The following is a 20325-nucleotide window of genomic DNA, read 5'->3' as shown; positions in this document are numbered from 1 at the left end:
ACTGTTGCTGCCCCACCAAGAGGGAAAGTCCTCTCGAAGAAGAGATTGCCATTTCCTGAATAGCCACTAGAGGGACACAGAATCCCATATTAATAAAAAAAAAAAAGACAGGGCGTTGGGGAGTTGATAGAAAACATCCAATCTCGGTTTTGAAGGTCAGTGGGTGGTCTCCAGCAAATACTCCTATCTCAGCCTAATTTATCTTGCAGGGTTGTCATAGGGATAAGACGGAGTAATTCCAGACACACTGCCCAGAGCTCCTTGGAGGAAGCGTGGGACGTGATGTATAGCAAAACCACAGTCAACACCAGGCTCAGCTTGTAGGCTGTTGATTTGCAAGGCTGTGTTTTTATGAAGTATATTGCGAGAATGCTTAATGGGTACTGGTGCTTCCCATTAATACAGAACACACATTAAGTGCTCAGGAAACCATTTTAACTGCGTTGCCTGAATCAAGAGGCGTTGTCATCACTAAATACCTCCTCAAATGATGGGGCATTTAAATGCATTTCACGAGATGCAATTAGTGCCTTGTCGGTTCAGTTGTTTTCACAATGTGTGCAGAAATTAATTCAGTATCCCAACAGTTCTGTGGTTTTGTTTTGTTTTGTTTGTTTGTCTGTTTCAATTTGGAGAGGGTTTTTTTTTTCCTGGTGCATCTTTGGAGGCCCAAACCCTAATCTTGTCCCTTCACCAGCTTTGGTTGCCATCCCAACCATCTTCAAGGAATGAGGTGGGGAGGAATGTTATCCTTTGCCTCAGGCAGCAGAATGTCTTGGGCCAGCTCTGCAGGCAGTCAACATCCCAAGAGATGTGTGCCTGTGCATGTGTTATAATTAGGATTTTCCATCTCAGGCACCAAAAATGTCTTCAGCCACCGCTCCGTCAGGGTTGCCAATGGCAGGGCACCCCTGGGTGCCCCTACAGAGCCCTGGTGCCCACAGGGTCTCACTGTCCCCATTCCTCCACAGGCACAAATCAGGCTTGAAAGAAGCAAGAATCCTCTCCCCAGCAACAATCTCCAGGAGGATCACCACACAAAAAAGTATTTTTAAAAAATTACCAAAAAAAATAGCTTGGACAAAAGTTACAACACTCTTTTTTTCAAACCTTGGGGCAGCATGGATCTACTAGGAAACTAGTAGATTCAGGGCGCCTAATCCTGAAGCAACTTTTGATTAATTTTTTTGTGTTGAGAAGACCCAATTTGAGTCTCACAACTCTAATTGGTTAATCTTGTGTTGTATATATTTCAAGAAACCCAAAGTTTGAGAGTCAGTAGCATAGATGTTGTAAAGGTGTGGTGATCTGTGGGGCAACAACCCCCTTGAAGAATCATAGAACTAGCGTTGGAAGCGACCCCAGGGTCAGCCAGTCCAACCCCTTGCAATGCAGGGGTCTTTTGCCCAACTTCTGTTTCAGTGTATCTGAAAAGCTCATACCAAGAACAAACTTAGTTGGTTTTCCCCAACATGGGCTGGAACCCATGAGTCATGACCCTGAGATTAAGTGTCTCGTGCTCTACCGACTGAGCTACCCAGAGCTCGTTGCTGGCTGTGAAGGGCCTCCCATGACAGTTCAAGCTTCAGTGGCCCCCTAAAATGTAGGTCCGCTACTGCTTTGAGTGTGGTTGTCCTGTGCGTAATTGCGCTACACGCACCCAGCGGTGTAAGCGCGGTTCCGCCGCGTGGCCGGGAAAGTTTCCCAGGCTTGTAGATACTCCCAGGGTTCCCCGAAGGTTGGCGACCCCCTTTTCCTCCCGTGCCACGTTTCTGCCCGAAATCCGCCCTGCCTTTCCGGGCGGGCGGGCGCCCTCGGCTCTCTCCATTGCGCTTGCCAGACGTGGCGGGACAGGCGCGCCCCGGCTCTTCCTCCTTCTTCTCCTCCTCCTCCTGCTCCCCTAACGGGAAGTGTCTGTTCTGCAAGGCGGGGCCGATTGAGGCTTCAGTGGCCGCTGGCTGGTTGTGGGCAGAGTCCTCTTCTCCCCGCCCCCCGACGGCCGCGCCTTTCCTGCGAATCCCGCTACCTGGCCGAGGACGCGGCGGGCTGGAGCGCGCAGACGGGGTACACAAGCCCGGCCCCCGAGGGCGGAACGAGCGAGGCAGATCAGATCTCCAGCCGGGCAGATCAGAACCCAGGGATCTGTTGCCGGGCGCTGGTGAGCAGCTGGAAGCGAAGGGGCCCCCTCCCACCGCGAAGCGAAGCCCCGCCATGGGCAAGCACGAGGCGTGGAGACCCCCCGGATGGAGGTACTCCTGGCACACGGCGTTCCTAGCAGGTGAGGCGGATCGGGACCCTAAAAGAGAGCCACAGATTTATTTGGGGGGGTCTCAGAGGAATGGGATGGGGAGGAATGGGGCTTCTCTCTCTGGCCCCGCTTGCCTGCCCTGTAGTGTGCTCCCTATGATTCTGTGTTGAGATTCCTACATTGCAGAGGGTTGGACTAGACGACCCTCGTGGTCCCAAAGTTGGAAGGGATCCCGAGGGTCATCTAGTCCAAGCCCCTGTGTGGGGCTCAAACCCACAACCCTGAGATTAAGAGTTTTGTGCTCTACCAACTGAGCTACCGAGGGGATGATTATACGATTCTAGCTCATATGATTACTGTGTTTATTGCATTTATTTGAGCAAGATCCTAGGGGTGATCAGATGTTTAGTGACCATTCAATGCATCACTCTTGATTTTGGCTTCGGTGCCCCTTAGCACCATAGGTCCACGCTCATGGCAAATTGCGCCTGAATAGCTATTGTCTTTACACCTCTTCCTTAGAATCTCCTAAGGCGTTCACTTTTTACAAACTTTTGAATACTTTTGCAGGGTTGAGGCAATTTCGTGGAACAGGAAGCTACCAATGGCTGCTAGGCAGGCAAGCTATAGATTACTGGTACCTCTGGTGTCAAATACAGTCCCTGAATTCCAGTCCCTGGGGATCTGGAACAGGAGAGGGCCATTATACTCTTGTCCAGTTTGTGGGCTTCCCAGAGGCATCTGGTTTCCGCTGTGCGACCAGGATGCTGGTTTACAGGAGTCCTGATCCAGAAGCCAAGCTGTCCTTACGTTCTTAGGTTTTACGGGTTCCCACAGAGCCTAGGGCTTGCTGATTAGAAGGTCGGCGGTTCGAATCCACGCGATGGGGTGAGCTCCCGTTGCTCAGCCCCTGCTCCTGCCCACCTAGCAGTTCAAAAACACATCAAAAGTGCAAGTAGATAAATAGTTACTGCTCCGGCAGGAAGGTAAACGGTGTTTCCATGCGCTGCTCTGGTTCGCCAGAAGCGGCTTTGTTATGCTGGCCACATGACCCAGAAGCTGTACGCCGGCTCCCTCGGCCAGTAACGCGAGATGAGCGCCGCAACTCCAGAGTCAGACACGACTGGACCTAATGGTCAGGGGTACCTTTACCTTTACCTTTACCCCAAATCAAGGGATCTTTTAGCACCTAGAACCTAGTCAATCCCTCTCCATAGGGCCAAGTTACATGGGAGATTGGTGATTAGGGTTGCAATCTTATGCCCACTTATCTGGGAGTAAGTCCTACTAAACTCAGTGGGGCTTACTTCTGCGTAGTCATGTAAATGGTTGCATTGTAGATCTCATAACAGCTTTTAAAAGCTTTCATGGGGAGTGGAGGCAAAATGGACCAGGGTGGCAGCATTTGGTGGAGAAGAGCTCCTCACTCAAACACACAATCTGACCAAAATTGCCTGTAGGTGTTCTCGGGCATGATTTTGGGGCAGTGGAGATAGGTATATGTCTTTTCCCCCTCTAGGACTAACGGCAGCTTTTGGAGTGTGTGGGGGGGGTAGGGTTTAAAAAAGGGCCCCTTTCTCCTGAGCTGCAATCCTTGTTGAGCTCATCCTCCTTTGAGGTTGCTATTGGGTGACATCTAATTTGGGACTTTCCTGCCCATAGATCCAAACCCTAGCAATGGGAATTCCCATCCCCATGGAAGGGTTGAGATGGAAAGTGAGAGAGATAAAAGGAAGACAAAGGTTAGAGTTCTATGCAGTTTGCTGATAATGCTGAGGTTTGTGGAATACTTGTATGGAAAAGAGGCAGTGTTAGAAACTCAGATATATAAGTTAGGCGCCAAATGGCTCATTAAACCAAGATTACAGTTGGCAAAGCGGAAGGCCTAGTTGCCATTTTGGGGCCAGGCGGCTCAAAAGTCATATTTTTCAACACAACATTTTTGGTTCCTGAAGTTCATTCTGATTGTGCAGATAAAATATAATGGATAGAATTCTACAGGATGTGTTGCTAGTGCATGAAAACAGTCCAGATCCAAGAATCCCCAGGCAGGCGGGATACCTGCAGTTTTACTATACTATTTCAGAACACAGGAGGGGTGTGACTGCTGACTTAATGATCTGCATTATATTTTTTAAAAAATTATTGTTTATTTTATTTCGCTTTTGTTCATATACTTGTTAATGTGGGCATTGTAATTATATCAGCACTCTTTTGGGTTGAAGCCTCTTTGAAATATTGTGAAAGCACATAAGAGCAAGACTTTGGGGGCATTTCTTCATCACCTGATGGCCTTTTGGAATATGATTACTACACGTGCTGATATCTGTTATTTTTGCCTAGAACAGGTCTTTTGCTTGCAGTTCAGTTTCCTTCTTTTCTTCTCCACCCTACAGCCTCCGTCCTGAGTTCCTGCTTCCTGTTGACTCGAGCCCAGGAGACAACTATAAGTATCAGAATTTTTCCAGACGTGCTGAAAGAAAGAGATAGTGTCACATTAACACCAGAAGGTCTTGCTCCGAAGGCGATTACCTGCAGATGGTACCGAGGGGTAGTTGAAGAAAAAAACATTATTATTACCTTTTTCCCACCAAATGTTGGTCAGAACCGTGGAGATGCCTACACTGGCAGGGAGACTGTGAACCCAGATTGCTCCCTTCTCATCACAGATTTAAAGCCAGATGACTCTGGAACCTATTCATTTAAATCAGAAGGTCCTGGGGTTACCAACACAGGGGCTACAAACATCACCGTTTCAGGTATGATTAACTTGATCTCCAGTCATTCTTACTACTTATGCACCCAAATCTATCTCCTCTGCTGAGCTCTGAGGTGGAGAATTCTGGCTTTCCCCCTTGGGGGGTGGGGGGGGGGGCGCTCGTGAATTTGTCCTAAGCACAATTTTTCTGCCCCAAGAATGAGGCCCTACAAAATTATTCATTTTTTCATCAGAAAACTATACCAGAATACGCTAGTCTTGCTACTGCCTTTTTAGCTGTTCAATGGGGAAATGTTTGATAGGGTTTTTTGGGGGGAGGGGAGGAGTTATATTCATTTAAAAGCTAAAATCCCTAAACTGTGTTACTTGCATTAGTAGGAATGGGGGGGGTGAGGTTTCACATCGAAAGGAAGACTTCCTAAGTCACAGTTTCCAAAACAATATGAGAACACAGCCACCCTTTTAAATTCACACTTACCTGAATTTTGCAGTTCTCCAGCCCAGTAATTTGTCCAAAAACACATACCCCAAGATAACATGTGCACAAGAATGAATATTTTTGGTAATAACATGCAAAAATGCATTATAATGTGGGTGTTATGCAAAATTGCAAAGCAAGTTATGTACATTGGGAGAAATCACACTAAAATCCTGTAGAATTTTTTGAATTTTCATGAGGTCTTGTTTTGATGGGGAAATGTATAGAACTGAATGGTGGAGAAATGAGAAACTTAAGAGAAGCCAAAGTTGACAGATTTGCCCATTCCTCTGCACTGGTCACCCTAATATACTGCTACATTAGTTAACTCCCATAATATGCTCTCAATGTGGATTGCTAAAGAGAAGTTGAACTGCACCATTTCCCCCTGTGCTATCAGTACATGCTCACAGGGGAAATCAAGTTTCTGATTGTTGTTAATGATTGATAGTGCAAAAATAGGAATTGGTAGTGACTCCAGATTAACCAAACTGGAGGGGAAAGATGGGGTCTTCTGAATGTGGGATGTGAGCCAGTCTTCCTGGATCTGTGCCAGCTTGATGGTATTGAAAAGAAGTTGATTCAATATGGCTAACTTGCTGGAGGAAAAAAAGTTGTTCTCTATTTTGAGTGAATGGCACAGACAGGAGTGCCAAGAAAAACTATGAACAGTGGTGTCTGGGTTATCAATAGAATAAGGTTGGCTGATATATATATATATTTGTAGGGTGGTACTCTTTGCCATCTTTCTGCATCTGGTCTTGCACAAGAGTGGTTGGAGGGCTACCCCAAAGCGGTAGAGCATCTGCTTTGTAAGCAGAATGTCTCAGGTTCAGTCCCTAACATTTCCAGGTTGGGCTCGGGGGAGAATCCTCTTTGAGATTGTGTAGTAGAGCAACTGCCGGCTGGTGTAGACAATAGTGAGCTAGATAGACTAAGGCAGTGTAAGGCAGTTCTCTGTGTTCCTATAAGGGACAGTTCTTCCCCATTCTTTTGGACTGGGGTCAATCCTGCCTTGTTACCTTGATGAAACTTTCCTAGGGGTGTCTTTATACAATGATGTTGGAGCAAACTAATCCACTGTTTTGCATGTACTGTTCTAGTATGCCACAGGCTGCCGAGCTGCAGAAAGCGAGTGAGCATCTGCACTTTGAGTTAAGGCCACATGAAGGCCGATGCACATGACCAAAGTGACATGATGAGAAGGGAGTTGGGTGAATATGTGTTGCAGCTGGTTGCATTGCTGTCATGGTGTGGGTTTGTTCCATGGACACCTCACTTGAACCAGAGAGTTTTCCGAAGTGCCAAAACTGGTGTGGCAAATGCAGTGCAAGTTACATCCAACTAAGGATATGTTCACACTTCTTCTGTTTACTGTGCACTTGTATTGCATTTCCAGTGCTGGGTTTTTTAATCCAGGTTCACATGACGCCGGCCAAAATGCCCATGTTATCTTGTATTTTGTTATAAGATGCTACTGTTTGATGTGTTGTTTCTCAAACCAGCTTCACCCCAGTTGGAATCCTTAAGGTCTGGACATTTTTGCATAGGGTAGAGACATCCCCACTTTGCCAATACCCCCTGGTGTGTGCGCAAACAAATGAAGATGTGCTTATGTGAACAGCTTGCAGGGGTGGGGAGCAGGGAAATGCTTTAAGATGGCAGTGTCTACCCAAAGTTCTACTTGAAAACGACCCATTGAAATGAATGGACCTAATATAGTCATGTCATTTCAGTGTGCCTACTCTGAGAATAACTAACATTGGGTGTAACCCATTGTCTTTAAAATGAATAGAAGAAGCAAGAGTGACCCGTGAGCAGCACTGTAGGAAATGAACAGACCTGACTCATGGGGTACAATATACATGATCCTTATTGCAATGAACAGGTGCTATATGCTTAATAGAGACAGGTGCAGGAAAAATTATTATTAATGCATTGCACCCCATGTTAATTAGTTATACAGTGGGTTCCACTGGAATTTTCCTTGTTTTGCACCAAAATGCTTTTGCTTGCTCCTGAATGGCAGAGTTGGCGTATTAATACCCCAGGATGATTTAAATACAGGTCTAATTTGACATAGCAGAGGTGACTCCCAAAACTTGGTTGCCTGTGAGGACTTTGGGTTTTCATATTCCAGGGGTGCCCTGTGCAACGCCCCCTGCGGCACCATCTTGGTCCAGCGCCCAGTGCAAGCAAAGCAGTCATGTTTGGATCACATTTGTTCATATGCTACCAGTATACCAGCTATATTCATCCTAGTGTTGCAACATGTGCTGTCATATTCTGTTAAAAGGGTGTTAAACTTGAGTAGGTATGAACGGAACTCAGAATTCTAAAAATCTACATATTTGGCAGGGAGGTTTTCTGAAGCAAGAAATGAGATCATGGATTTGTGAAAGCTAACTATAGGTTTTCCAAAGTTGCTGGGCATTTATTTATTTATTTATTTCGGCTAATATGCCAAAATGGTTGTCTGATCCACCTGTCTGACAATAATCGGACTGTCGATATCCCACACATTATCCACAGGGATGCTGGGAATGCACATGTGCGAACCAGCACTGAAATATTATCAGATCAAACACTTGTACAGCGCTTGAATACTTGTAGCCGATTGTGGGAACTGAAAAAAACACTGAACGCTGAATTTCTTGTCAATTGTAGATGTGTTCTCCATCCGTCAGACTCGGTGGAAGCATCTTTGTTCTTTTCTGTTTTTGTAAATACATTTCCGAAATGCTTATTTGCTGGGTATTTTTCTCCCAATCTCCATCAAGCATCAGTAGGAGAAAGAAACTGTTGTTAATGGTTCTCTGTTGGCAACCCTCTGGTTTCAAACCGGTGATATGGTAGTTGCAACCTGCAGCTGATGTGAGCTGATGTTGGACGAAGCAGCTCACTTTGGGCATCCAATTCCAGGGTGCTATTAAGAATCAGAATGCAATTAATGATCTGGTGGTGGTGTTATATTTTACCAGTATTTGGATTGCCATTTCGATTTTCCTGCCTCAGGTAGCATCCGGCTTCTAAAATGGGACAGTCTCTGGTTCCCTTTCTCATGCTTTCACATAGCTCAGCAACGATAACACTGTGTCTCTTCCATCTGTAGAAATTCTCTCCAAGCCCAACGTGCTTGTTTCCCCATCCCGTTTCCTAACTGAGTTCGAGACTGCCATTTTAACTTGCAACACCTCGCCTAGTGTTGTCAGTGTCGCCTGGTTCTGGGAAGGAATGCCTCTCAGGGAGAGCTCTCAGATGCAGCTTTCCGATGATAATCGGACTCTCACCATCCACGGCATTAACCGCAGCGATGCTGGGAACTATCGCTGTCGAGTGTCCAACCCAGCCTACATTGTGCGGAGTGATGCCGTATACATTTCAGTGTTCTGTGAGTATCTGTCTCCAAGCGCCGCCCGTTGGACCTGTCCCGGTCTCTGCTTCTTCTCTGTCCTGTGGTATCTTCTCCCACCTCTACATCTCTTCAGGTGCTTCGGTTTCAAAAAAAGTCTTATTTTATTTCTGATTCTTCAGATCTCTCTGGGTTGCTTCTAGGGAACTTCTTCGTGATGCTTGGATAGAGAGTCAAGATATGGTGATTGTACTGTGCCAATGCAATGTGCAAATTTCGTTGTGGTATCCATGAAAACCTAGTCCCAACTGTTCAGTTCAGAAGTCCACCTCTGCTGCTGACTGACTCTAGCCCCTTAGTCACCTTCCTTGTCCTCTCTGTTCCTCATTAGCTTACCCTCACCTTCTAACAAGAATGGTCCTGTTCAGTATCTTTGCCAGTCTGCCATGCCCTCCTCCAGAATATCCCATTTCATTCTCTGCCCTGTTTTCCATTTTTCTTTCTTTTCCAACAAACAACATTAGGTGGCTCAGTCCGCATGGCTGTTTTTGCTGCCTTTGGTTGTTTTTAAATTAAAGATTTGGCATAGTTACGCAAACCTCATAATTCCTCCAAGCACTTCCTCTTGTTTTCCCGGTGGCAAATATAAAGCGTACAATAGGTGTGGTTGGGTGTTTGTTTGTTTTTTACAATGAGCGAAACAACCATAAAATAAATGCAGGTTAAAGTCCGAATTGGATTTCCACATGAAGTTGAAGTGGTTTGTCCTTCTGGGAACAATACGCAGAAGGATAATATTAGTAATATGGCCCAATGAGTCTGGATTACATTTTTGAAGAGAGGAAGCAACAGATCGTTCCAAATAAAAGCATGAAACAGGTAGTCCCCAAAAAAGAAGCATGATGTTAATTTTTATAACAAGCACCATATTAAGGGCCTTACACAGGAAGGAGTGAAGCCATTCAGAGCTAGGAAGAGAAATGGCCTGAGGATTTCCCTTAGATTCATCCTAGCTCTGCCTTAATTTGAACATTTTGTGGGTCAAACTGGCATGTGGCTCTTCCAGGCAATTTATTCACGTTCCTCTTGCCTGAGGGAAATTATTTGTGGACATGGGAGGAGGCTGAGAAATCTCTGAGATCTCGCTTTGAGGCCCACTTATAAAATCCCAGACACCCACCCCTTTGAGCAGAGAACACTGACAGACATGTTCTCTTCATGGAGAGTTAAACGAACCAAGCTGCCTATATTTATTCAACATCTTTCTTTTTCTTTTTATCTATTTCCTTCCCTTTTCTTGCCCACTTCAGATAAATCTGAAGCAACAAATAAATCAGGAGAGGGATGTGTGAGGGTTCGCCCCAGAGTCTAGTCAGGTGTGAGGGAGAGCGGGCTTGGCCCCTGTCTCGAAAGGCCTCTGCAGGATTTCCCCCCTCACACAGTTTTGTTTTTCTCTTCCTCCTCCGTTTCTCATTAACCTGACAACTGTTTTTATTTGCTGGCGTCAGACGCAGCTTGCTGGCACCGCTCACTGTGGCTCCCTTGGGTAAAAGGGCACCCAGGCAAGCGAGGCGAGGCAGGACAGGGGCGGCCTTTTTGCAACTGAAAGGCGCTAAAGGCCTGCTTTTCTAGGGAGCTGAAACAGGAGGTTTATTAACAAAGTTCTTCTTACAACAAAGGGAATTTAGCCGCAACTAGGCCTTTTATCAAAGGAGATGTGATTTTGAGGCTCCGAGTTAGCCCACATTGGCCATACAACTCTCCCATCTCCACCCCAATAATATAGTTTGCGGTAGTTTAAGGAGTTTAAAAAGTGTTCTTGAGGATACATTTAAATGCGGAACAAAGCTTGCTACTTTTGGGGGCTGCACTGGCAAAATTGAGGCAGAATGAGCCAAACGTCAAAGAGTTCATTGTTTTGACTATAGTAGCCTATAGTCCTGGCTATCTGGTCCCATCTTGGTAATTATTGCAGTTATTAGAAAGGCAGAGTTGGAAAAACAGGCCCACAGTGCGTAAGGTCATTAAAGTTCCTTATTCTCCAAATAGTAAATTCAGTTTCACCGACTATCGCATATAAAATGAGATTTCAAGGTATGATTATTATTGTTTCAGCAAAATGGCTTCCCCTATTAGTCTACCGGAAAGGCAGATTAGCTGCTGTTCTTTGCTGTCTTCAGAACCCTTCACCTAATACACAGACACAACGCGCATTTTAAAAAAACTGAAGGCAAAATTTATTTTAAGTCTGCTCAGGTACGCAACTCGGCCATCAGAAACGTCTGGATGAACTTTACCCATAATTTCTTTAAATATTTTTTTATTAAATTTCAACAAATATAATAACAACAAAAACACTGACAATACAATAACAACCACAAACAAAAAATATGCACAAAAACAATATCAAATCCACAAAATGGGATTCTCCGAACCCGTGACTTCCCTCCCACCCACCCACCCCTGGTTCCTTAAGTTTTCTTTTCAGCTGCATATCATTTCTACTCCAAATTATTATTATTTACCTCAGATTTCCTGTACTATTTCCAAAATTACAAGTGTTTTTAAAATCCTGCCAATGTATTAACGAACTTTAGCCATAAATTCTAGTGTTTCTGTTTTAGTTATGGACAGAGCACGCAAACTATGAACGATCCACAAAAGTTTTGAATGGGTGGCAGGACAGAATGCTGGGGGCTCCAGGCCCATTGGGAAAAACGTCTGTGGATACAATGCACAGCCACTTGAGATCGATCTGTAGGGCTAAATGACCTGACTGCAGCCACTTTTCCTCCATTCCATATAAGTGAATATATAAGAGCTGTGAATAGTCTGTTTCCTCCACTAGAAACCGGGTAAGGAGGATTCAATCAGGGAAACCCTTTGCGGAGGAAACACAATCTTTCAGTGCTGCATTTTTAATGCTTATTGTTTTGATCTTTTCACTTTCCCGCCTCCCTGGGAGAACTCGTTCATAAAGGCAGGACGATAAATAATTACAACGAAGGCATGAATAAGTAAAAAAAAATGAAATGCCGCCGCCCCCCTGGTTGCATACAAGAAGGCTGAGGGCCAACTTTTTGCCAGGGGCAGCAAAATATTTTGAGTCATCCCTGTTAGGCAGACTTCCTCCTCTGCCACTTCCTGCAGCACATCCCAGAGAACATCTCTCGGAGGCTGCTAGTACTGTATGTGCAGCCATCGCTCCTGTGCTGCGTTCTGTGTCCCTGCATAATAGGAATCAGCCAGTCGAGCATTTTTATTGCGTCATCTAAATAAAGGTCATTCCAGTTCTCCCTAGAGACAGGTAGAATAGGAACAGCAGTGTCTGGAAATGGTGCCAGCTAGAACTGGCATGTTGTCCTCCAAACAGGTGCTGTTTGTACAATTGATTTATTTCATTCTTCCTAGTGCTGAGCCCTGACAATGAATAGAAAGTTTGATCCTGGTCTCAGCCATGGCGCAAACTAAACCCTGAGGGCACTTCTCTCAGCCCTGCTAATTTTCTCAGTCCTGGCCTCTCTGTCTACAGTTCAAAAGGAATTTATTATTTCCTTCCTGCCCTGTACCTGTCGGTACTGTAAAGCTGCTTCTCATTTTCATTTTGCTTCTGATTTGTATACCGCCTTTTTATATTACTCTGCACAAGTATATTACTATACAACAAAGATGGCACACCTTATAACAATCTGATCCTATACAAAAATGTCATGATGAAAGCCTAACTTTAAAATAAACAACTTATATCAAATAAACTAATATTCAACACATTAGAATGTAATAATAGCACATGTTCTCCGATAAATATGGGCATTACACCTATGTCCCAGATACCTCGATATCTGTCTACCTTATCGGTTGCGTCGCACAGATTCGCATTTGTTAGAGCCAGATTTAATGTGTTCCCCTCAAATGTTCTGAGCAATAGATTTTCTAACGGTAAAACCTCTGTTTTATGCGCATGTGATAACAAATCAATAGAATCCCTTTACCATATCTTATTTAATTGCCCATTATACAGTGTTCCCTGATCAAGGATTCTGAGTTCAATCATTCTGGAAATTGTTGCTAAACCACCTGAATTGCATCTAGCTTATCTACTCCAGGACATAGACTCTTATAGAACATTACAAGTTGCCAGATTCCTGGTTTCAGTTCTTTCATATAAAAGACTTCATGGAATGCTGCATGACTATTAAAAATCTAGTAAACTCTATGCACCATCTTTATCTTCAAGGCCTTAATACGGTACATCTAGAGATTGTAAGTGCTGTAATGCGAAGGAGATTATGCGTTGAAATATTTTAGTTGATATTTTAAAATGTAAAATGCCGTTTTATTTATTGATTTGTTTTACCTTGTGGGCTTATAGCCGAATAAAGAATATCTATCTATCTAATAATAGCACACAATGAAATTAAATATCAGCAAATAATAATTAAACAGAAACTCACTCTTAACAATTACAGTAAATAATTTCCAAACTATAATCAACAAAAATAGCAGCAAGTCACTGCATAAAATAACACAATACAAATTGTTTGCCGGTAAGTTGCGTTGTGGCCCATTTCAACGACAGTTCAACAAGATAAAGGTGCATGCTTTGAATACGGAAGTTTCTGGATTCTGTGCCTCGCACCTCAAGTGAAAGGTTATGGAAAATACCTCTACCTGAGATCTTGGATACCTATTACCAGTCGCATTCAATAGTACTGTGTTAGCTGGACAAATGGTCTCACTTAAATAGCTTCCCCTTGTATGCTACTGAGGCATTGCTCTTCCACAGCTAGCTGGAAATGGAACTAAAATAGATGGTGCTTAATTCTGTGCCATTTTGTATCCAGCAATAGCTGTCCATATGGCCAGGATCCTTCTACTGTATAATGTCTACTCACCAAAGCATCCCATTCAAGAAAGGCCTCCTTGAAAGCCTTGGTAATATTTTATCCACACCAGGCATCATGTTTAGGCTAGAATTACATTTTATAGCAAGCACCTGCTCATACCACCATATGGCAGGTTTGAAGACAACACAAAAAACCCTGGGACACAACAATTTTCCATAAAAAGTGAGGGCAACTCCTAGGGAAGGGACTAGTGTGGATGCAACCCCAGTGTAATTCCAGAAGTTGCTGAGCAGGGCCCTATAGGAGCTGCACAAAAATTGACTGAAGTGGGGTCTTGGGATATCATTTTGCAAGCAGAAAGCAGAGGTGGAACAAAGGGGAAGGATGCGTACCAAGGTGACAATGATGAAAACTAGCAGCCTGCAGCTAAGACTCATCACTGTAGATCTGTATGGAGATACACCAAGCTTGTTGTCATAACATCTTCTAGGGGTGAGATGCACAGGTCCCTAGGATGCCTGTCAAGGAGGAACAAATAGACCCAGGTGAAGAGATAAGTCCTAGCAAGGTTCTCTCTTTGCACTGTTCTATTTACTTGTGTCTATCACCTTTCCGTGGAATATCAGGGGGCTAAAAATTCCCTGTCTTTCTGGTTCCATCTTGTTCTGGTGAAGGAATCTTTCATGTTGCGAAGGGATGGGAGGGAATCTCAGTCGCCTGCTGGAATAACAACATGGTAGCTTCATCTGTTTACCTCAGTTGGACCCGAAACACCTGTGATCCAACCAAATACAAGCATTTACAATGAGCATTCTGACATCCAGCTCAGCTGCACAGCTATTGGAGAGCCTGCTATTGTCTATACTTGGTTTATCAATGGGACAGAACATTCTGTCGGATCCCAACTGCTCATCCGAGACATTTCTGTGAAGCAGTCTGGGACGTATCTCTGCAAGGCGATGAATAAATTGACTCGTGACCAGAAAAACACCACCCTGGAAATTGAGGTGGTGGGTGAGTAGCTCGAGAATATCTGTTGCCGCTATTCAAGGAGCATGATCTGCTCTGGCCAGTTTACTGATTACATCCTGCTGTCAATTTGGGTTGATGAAGCGTTCTCTTTATATCTGAATTTGGAGCTCCAGCTCTTAGCTTATTGTCTCTCATGCTGTGATCCCACTGTGCTTTCATCCAATGGCTTGTTTGTTTTGTTTTCATGTCCTTTCTCCCTTAAGGTGTGTCCAAGCCAGCATTCTTGATGCATTGGATTTTTCATCTCGGCTATGGCCGTTTGCTCTTTTTTTTGTTTTGTACGCTGTCAGTCTTTTCCTTTGCGGTGCCAAAGTTTTCCTAGATGTCTTCCCACTTCCTCTGATATCAACAGGAAGCTTGCACATGCCACTAAACCTCTATATTTCCTTTATATATGCAAAGCCAGTTTTTGTTTCCAAGCTGTTTTTTTGTGGGGTCAGGATGGAATATGGTGCTGATTGTTAGCCACAAAATCTCAGTTCATTGTGAGATGTTAGCTTCTGTCTTAAATCTCCTCTGAGCAGCAAATTATCAACTAAAAGTACAACACTCCCCCGGCAATGATTTTTCCAATGGTCTCTTCCTTTGTCTGTCTGGACACGGTGCCTGTTTCTCTTAATATTGGTTCTTTTCCAAATGGATAAAAATCCAGGGCTATTGCACTATAAGAAACATGGAGCCCTTTTGCAACTTTTCTTTCTCAACAGGAGCGGTATATAATGTGGCCATTTCGGGCCCCTCTAATGCCACAGAAAACGATAGTGTCACTTTGAACTGCAATGCTGCTGGCACCAATGTTTCGTATTACTGGCTGAACGGAAGCCAGCTGATTGAAGGAGGAGATCATATCTTTTTAGATGACAACAACCAGAGGCTCATTCTCAACCCAGTCACCAGGAATGACGATGCCAACTACACCTGCTTTGGGAACAACAGCTTCTCTGGAAATTCCAGTGAGCCACATTGGCTGCAAATCTTCTGTAAGTCTAGACTGACTATGTGGGCAATGGCAGGCAACTGGTGTCCCATAGTCCAAACCCAGCTGAAGTCAATCATAGGTTGCCCCGTCCCATTCTACCTTCTGTAGCAGGCAGAAGTGGCTTTTTTAGCCCTTATCACAGCTGGCTTCAGGAGGGAGAAGAAACTGCCAGGGTCTGTCCTGAGCAAATGTTTCCTACAGCCTCCCTCTTTTTCCTGAGACCAGTGTGCAGTTTTTTGTGGCTCTCCATTGCAGCTAGCTGTGAGTATACTGGCTGCATGAAGTGAAGAAGAGTAAGAGATTTGACCCACACCTGGGACTCAACTATGCATTGGTCTGCTGGTCTATCTTATTGCTAACCCCTAATCCTATTGTTAATGTTGGAGGATTTTTTCTATGCTCCATTTCATCCAAGAACGCCTCCCCAGACACTCTCCAACTGCACAAATAGAAATTTCAAATACAAAATACAATTTCCACACAGAGTCGAAAGGGTTATTTTAGGTAACCTTGTGTGTAGGATGCAGGGAACTTTGCCTGTTTGGACTATCCCAACAAAAGACATAGAGAAAACTGAAATAATCATTGGTTTTCAATACATCTGTCCTTTGATCAATAGGCTGATTGAAATATCACCTGCATCCTGATCAGGTTTCTGCTCCTCAGTAGATTAATACCAAAGGAAAGGTTCAAGAGTGGGTAGTGAGTGATTTCCCCTGAAGTCCATACTCTTTGCATCTAAAACAGTGGTTTATTACCTAGACCCAGTTCTAATGATACAGTATACTGTATATCTTCCCAAAAAACCTAGAGGTCATATTTTCACTGAGCATCCATTCCCAGGGTGGGGCTTCCATTTTTCCCCAGGTCAGTAAGATCACATGGGGACAACATATTGCAAAAACAAAGGTTCCAAGGGCTCTGTATTTTGGCATCAGTGTAGTAACAACTGAGTAGCACCCTTACTACTAGCACAGCCTGGCCCTCTCCAACATGTGGCTTTCCTATATTTGCTTCAGACGGGCCTGAGAACACCACAATCAACCCTCAGGAGCCAGTTTATAGAGACCAATCCACCCTTAACCTCTCGTGTTCTGCCAACTCCAACCCCCCTGCCAGTTATTCTTGGTATCATAATGAGAAACTTCTGGAAGCTCAGAACGAGTCCCAACTCCTGATCTCGCATCTTTCTCTAAATGATGCTGGCAAATATACTTGTAATGCCACCAATGATGTCACCGGCCTATTCAGCCACACCAGCCTGGAGATCAGCGTCCTGGGTGAGTAGCTTGAATGGCCAGGCTGGATCCTAGGCTTACCTGCGTCTTCCTGTGGCTGATAAGACTGTCCTTGCAGTCACTGCTTCATCTGTACAATGGGGACTTGATTGCGCGAACTCTTTCCCGTGGCCATTTTGGCTTCCAGAATGCACTCCTCGTATTCTGTCACCTCGCTGTCCCTTTACAGTATCCATGACTATCACTCCACTTCAGTTCTTGATGTACCATGAAGTTTCTCTTCAGGTCAAATCCAGTTTTTGGTCTTGGAGTCTCTGTCTCTTACCATATTTCTGGACTCACACTACTTTTTTCCTGTCAATGAATCCACTCAGATAATGAACAAAAATTGTGCAGACATTCCTGCCATTTCTCCTCCTTTGTGTGCCCTATCTTCAACAACCTTTCTTCTAGATCTTCTATTGTGTTGGTTCAAGTTGGCAAGCATTTTGCAATTATTCACTTGGTGCTTCAGGCCCTGAACTGATCCTTTCATTCCAGATACCTGTCTTCCTTAACTTTTGTCCAGTAGCACCTTAGAGACCAACTAAATTTTTTCTTGGTATAAACTTTCGTGTGCATGCACACTTCTACAAATGCTTATATGGTGGTACCTCCGGTTACAAACTTAATCCGTTCTGGAGGTCCATTCGTAACCTAAAACTTTTCTTAACCTGAGGCGCGCTTTCATCAATGGGGAATTCTGCTGCATGCGCCTCCAGCATGCGATTTCCGCTTGCATCCTAGGGAAACGTCAAAACAAGGAGCAGCTACTTCCGGGTTAGCAGACCTCATAACCTGACATGAGCGAAACCAGAAACGTTCGCAACCAGAGGTACCACTGTACCCAGAACAAACTTAGATGGTCTCTAAGGTGCTACTTTATTTATTTCGACTGTGTCAGACCAACACGGCTACCTACCTGAATCTAGAATTCCTTACCTTTGTTCCACTTGGGCTTAATCTTGGTTTTCTATAGATGGTCATCTTTGTTCCAAAAGGTGGATCAGAAGATTCTCCACTGATTTGTACTGATCCATAAATAACACATCCACAAAGGAGCAAACTCTGTTCTTTTATTCTCTGTTGTTGAACCTTTAGATTTCTTCACACCATTTCCTTTAGTGTAGTGACCATTTTTAATACAAAAATGCATCTTTTTCTGGGTGGAGCAGGTTTTTCTTTTTCTTTTTTAAAAGACTGCATGTTTACCCCAATAGATTTGATGCAGTACGGAAGGGTTACTTATAACTGGACTCGTGAAGAATCCAGTCCTAGTTCCTGTTGAAATAAACTAGCAGAAAAATCTATCAAGGTGTCTGCGATGGATACGTTCACAAATGCAGAAGTGTAATGCATTCTGCCTTTTTAAAAATACAATCAAAGCAGAAAATAAGATGAGATTTCTATGTAAACTTGTCACAAGAAAGTTTCACCATGTTATTTGCAGATCATAGGATGCAGTGCAGAATACTTTCATGAATATCAGTATCTCTCTGCTTGAAATACAAATGCATCTGCACACACTCTTGTAGAACATTTCTTTATTTCATACTTTGAATATCCAAAGATACGTCACTGAGACTCAGAACTCATACCTTCTCATTGGCCTGTCTCTGTTGTTGCCTTAAGTCCTCACTTTTTCTCATGGTGTGTTGCACATTCCAAATCACAAACTGTCAGTCAATTGACTATTGCTATTCTTTGTATGTGGTCGGTTTCATTTTTTAGTTCCTAAAGTTTTCCAAGATGTCTTTCCACTTCTGATGTCAACGGGAATGTTCTACCTGCCACTAAGCTTTTAAATTTCCTTTATAAATGCCAACCCAGTTTACATTTCACTGTCTTTTCAAGCTGTTGTTTTTTGTTTTTGTTTTTGTGGGTAAGGTTGGGTAGAATATGCGGCTGATTTTAAGCCACAAAATCTCAGTTCTTTGTGAAGTGCTACCTTCTGTCTTACATCTCCTCTGGGAAGCAAATTATCAACTAATAGTACAACACTCCCCCGGCAATGATTTTTCCAATGATCTCTTCCTTTGTCTGTCTGGGCCCAGTGCCTGTTTCTTTTAATATTGGTTCTTTTCCAAATTGTTCAAAATCCAGAGCTGTTGCACTACAAGAAACATGGAGCCCTTTTACAACTTTTCTTTCCCAACAGGTGATGTATATAATGTGGCCATTTCCGGCCCCTCTAATGCCATAGAGAACAGTATTGTCACTTTGAATTGCACTGCTGCTGGCACCAATGTTTCATATTACTGGCTGAACGGAAGCCAGCTGATTGAAGGAGGAGGTCATATCTTTTTAGACAACAACCACCAGAGTCTCATTCTCAACCCAGTCACCAGGAATGACGATGCCAGCTACACCTGCTTTGGGAACAACAGCTTCTCTGGAAATTCCAGTGAGCCACATTGGCTGCAAATCTTCTGTAAGTCTAGACTGACTATGTGGGCAATGGCAGGCAACTGGTGTCCCATAGTCCAAACCCAGCCGCAGTCAATCATAGGTTGCCCCATCCCATTCTACCTTCTGTAGCAGACAGAAGTGGCTCTTTCAGCCCTTCTCACAGCTGGCTTAAGGAGGGAGAAGAAACTGCCAGGGTCTGTCCTGAGCAAATGTTTGCTACAGCCTCCCTCTTTTTCCTGAGACCAGTGTGCAGTGTTCTGTGGCTCTCCATTGCAGCTAGCTGTGAGTATACTGGCTTCATGAAATGAAGAAGAGTAAGAGATTTGACCCACACCTGGGACTCAACTATGAATTGGTCCACAGGTCTGTTTTATTGCTAACCCCTAATCCTATTTGGCAGTAGGCCTGGGTGAGATATCGTCCAAAACTGGTTTGAAGTCCATATTGTGATATTGGTTTCATAATTTTTGACCTGACAATATATCATGAAGCATTTTTGTGTGCGCGTGTGTGTGTGTGTGCGGGCTATGTAAAGATCGCAATTTGGAGGGGGGGAAACCGTGAAGCCAGGCAATGCTTTTCTCGATTCCTGCAGCCCGTTTTCACTCTGACAGCTCAGCTCTCCCCTGCTTCATGCGGGGGCAGCGAATCACAAGAGCAGGCACTGGAAAAAGCATGATCCAAGAAAAGCTGTGAAGCCAGCCAGTGCGTCTACAAAGCTCTATCCTTATTTCAGATATGTTTAGCTGGTGATATAGCACAATGTTGAAAACCAGATATCTCCCATCCCTAGTGGGCAGTTGGCAGTGTTCTGTGGCTCTTCACTGCAGCTAACTATGAGTATACTGTGTGCATGAAGTGGAGAAAGGAAAGAGATTTGACCCACACCTTGTACTCTGCCCTTAATTCGCCCCCAAGTCATCTTATGGCTAAAACCTAATCCAATATTAAAGAGGTTTTTAATGCTCCCTTTGGCCACAAAAT

The 20325-nt window shown here is 44.1% G+C and overlaps 1 protein-coding gene across 1 annotated transcript in view; it reads left to right on the top strand.

Moving 5' to 3' along the window:
- The first annotated feature begins 376 nt into the window (after positions 1–376).
- Positions 377–20325, top strand: part of LOC117052040 (hemicentin-1-like) — a 56795-nt gene continuing 36846 nt past the window's right edge. Inside the window, exons 1-7 of the mRNA XM_033158766.1 lie at positions 377–380; positions 1841–2278; positions 4645–5007; positions 7586–7653; positions 8521–8989; positions 15384–15629; positions 16603–16942. Coding sequence (XP_033014657.1) covers positions 377–380; positions 1841–2278; positions 4645–5007; positions 7586–7653; positions 8521–8989; positions 15384–15629; positions 16603–16942 — 1928 coding nt within the window. The remainder of the gene's footprint in view (positions 381–1840; positions 2279–4644; positions 5008–7585; positions 7654–8520; positions 8990–15383; positions 15630–16602; positions 16943–20325) is intronic.

The sequence above is a fragment of the Lacerta agilis genome, chromosome 8, assembly GCF_009819535.1.
Source record: "Lacerta agilis isolate rLacAgi1 chromosome 8, rLacAgi1.pri, whole genome shotgun sequence".
NCBI lineage: Eukaryota > Metazoa > Chordata > Lepidosauria > Squamata > Lacertidae > Lacerta > Lacerta agilis.
The sequence above is the reverse complement of the archived record's forward strand: the minus strand, read 5'-3'. Positions and strand labels throughout refer to the sequence as shown.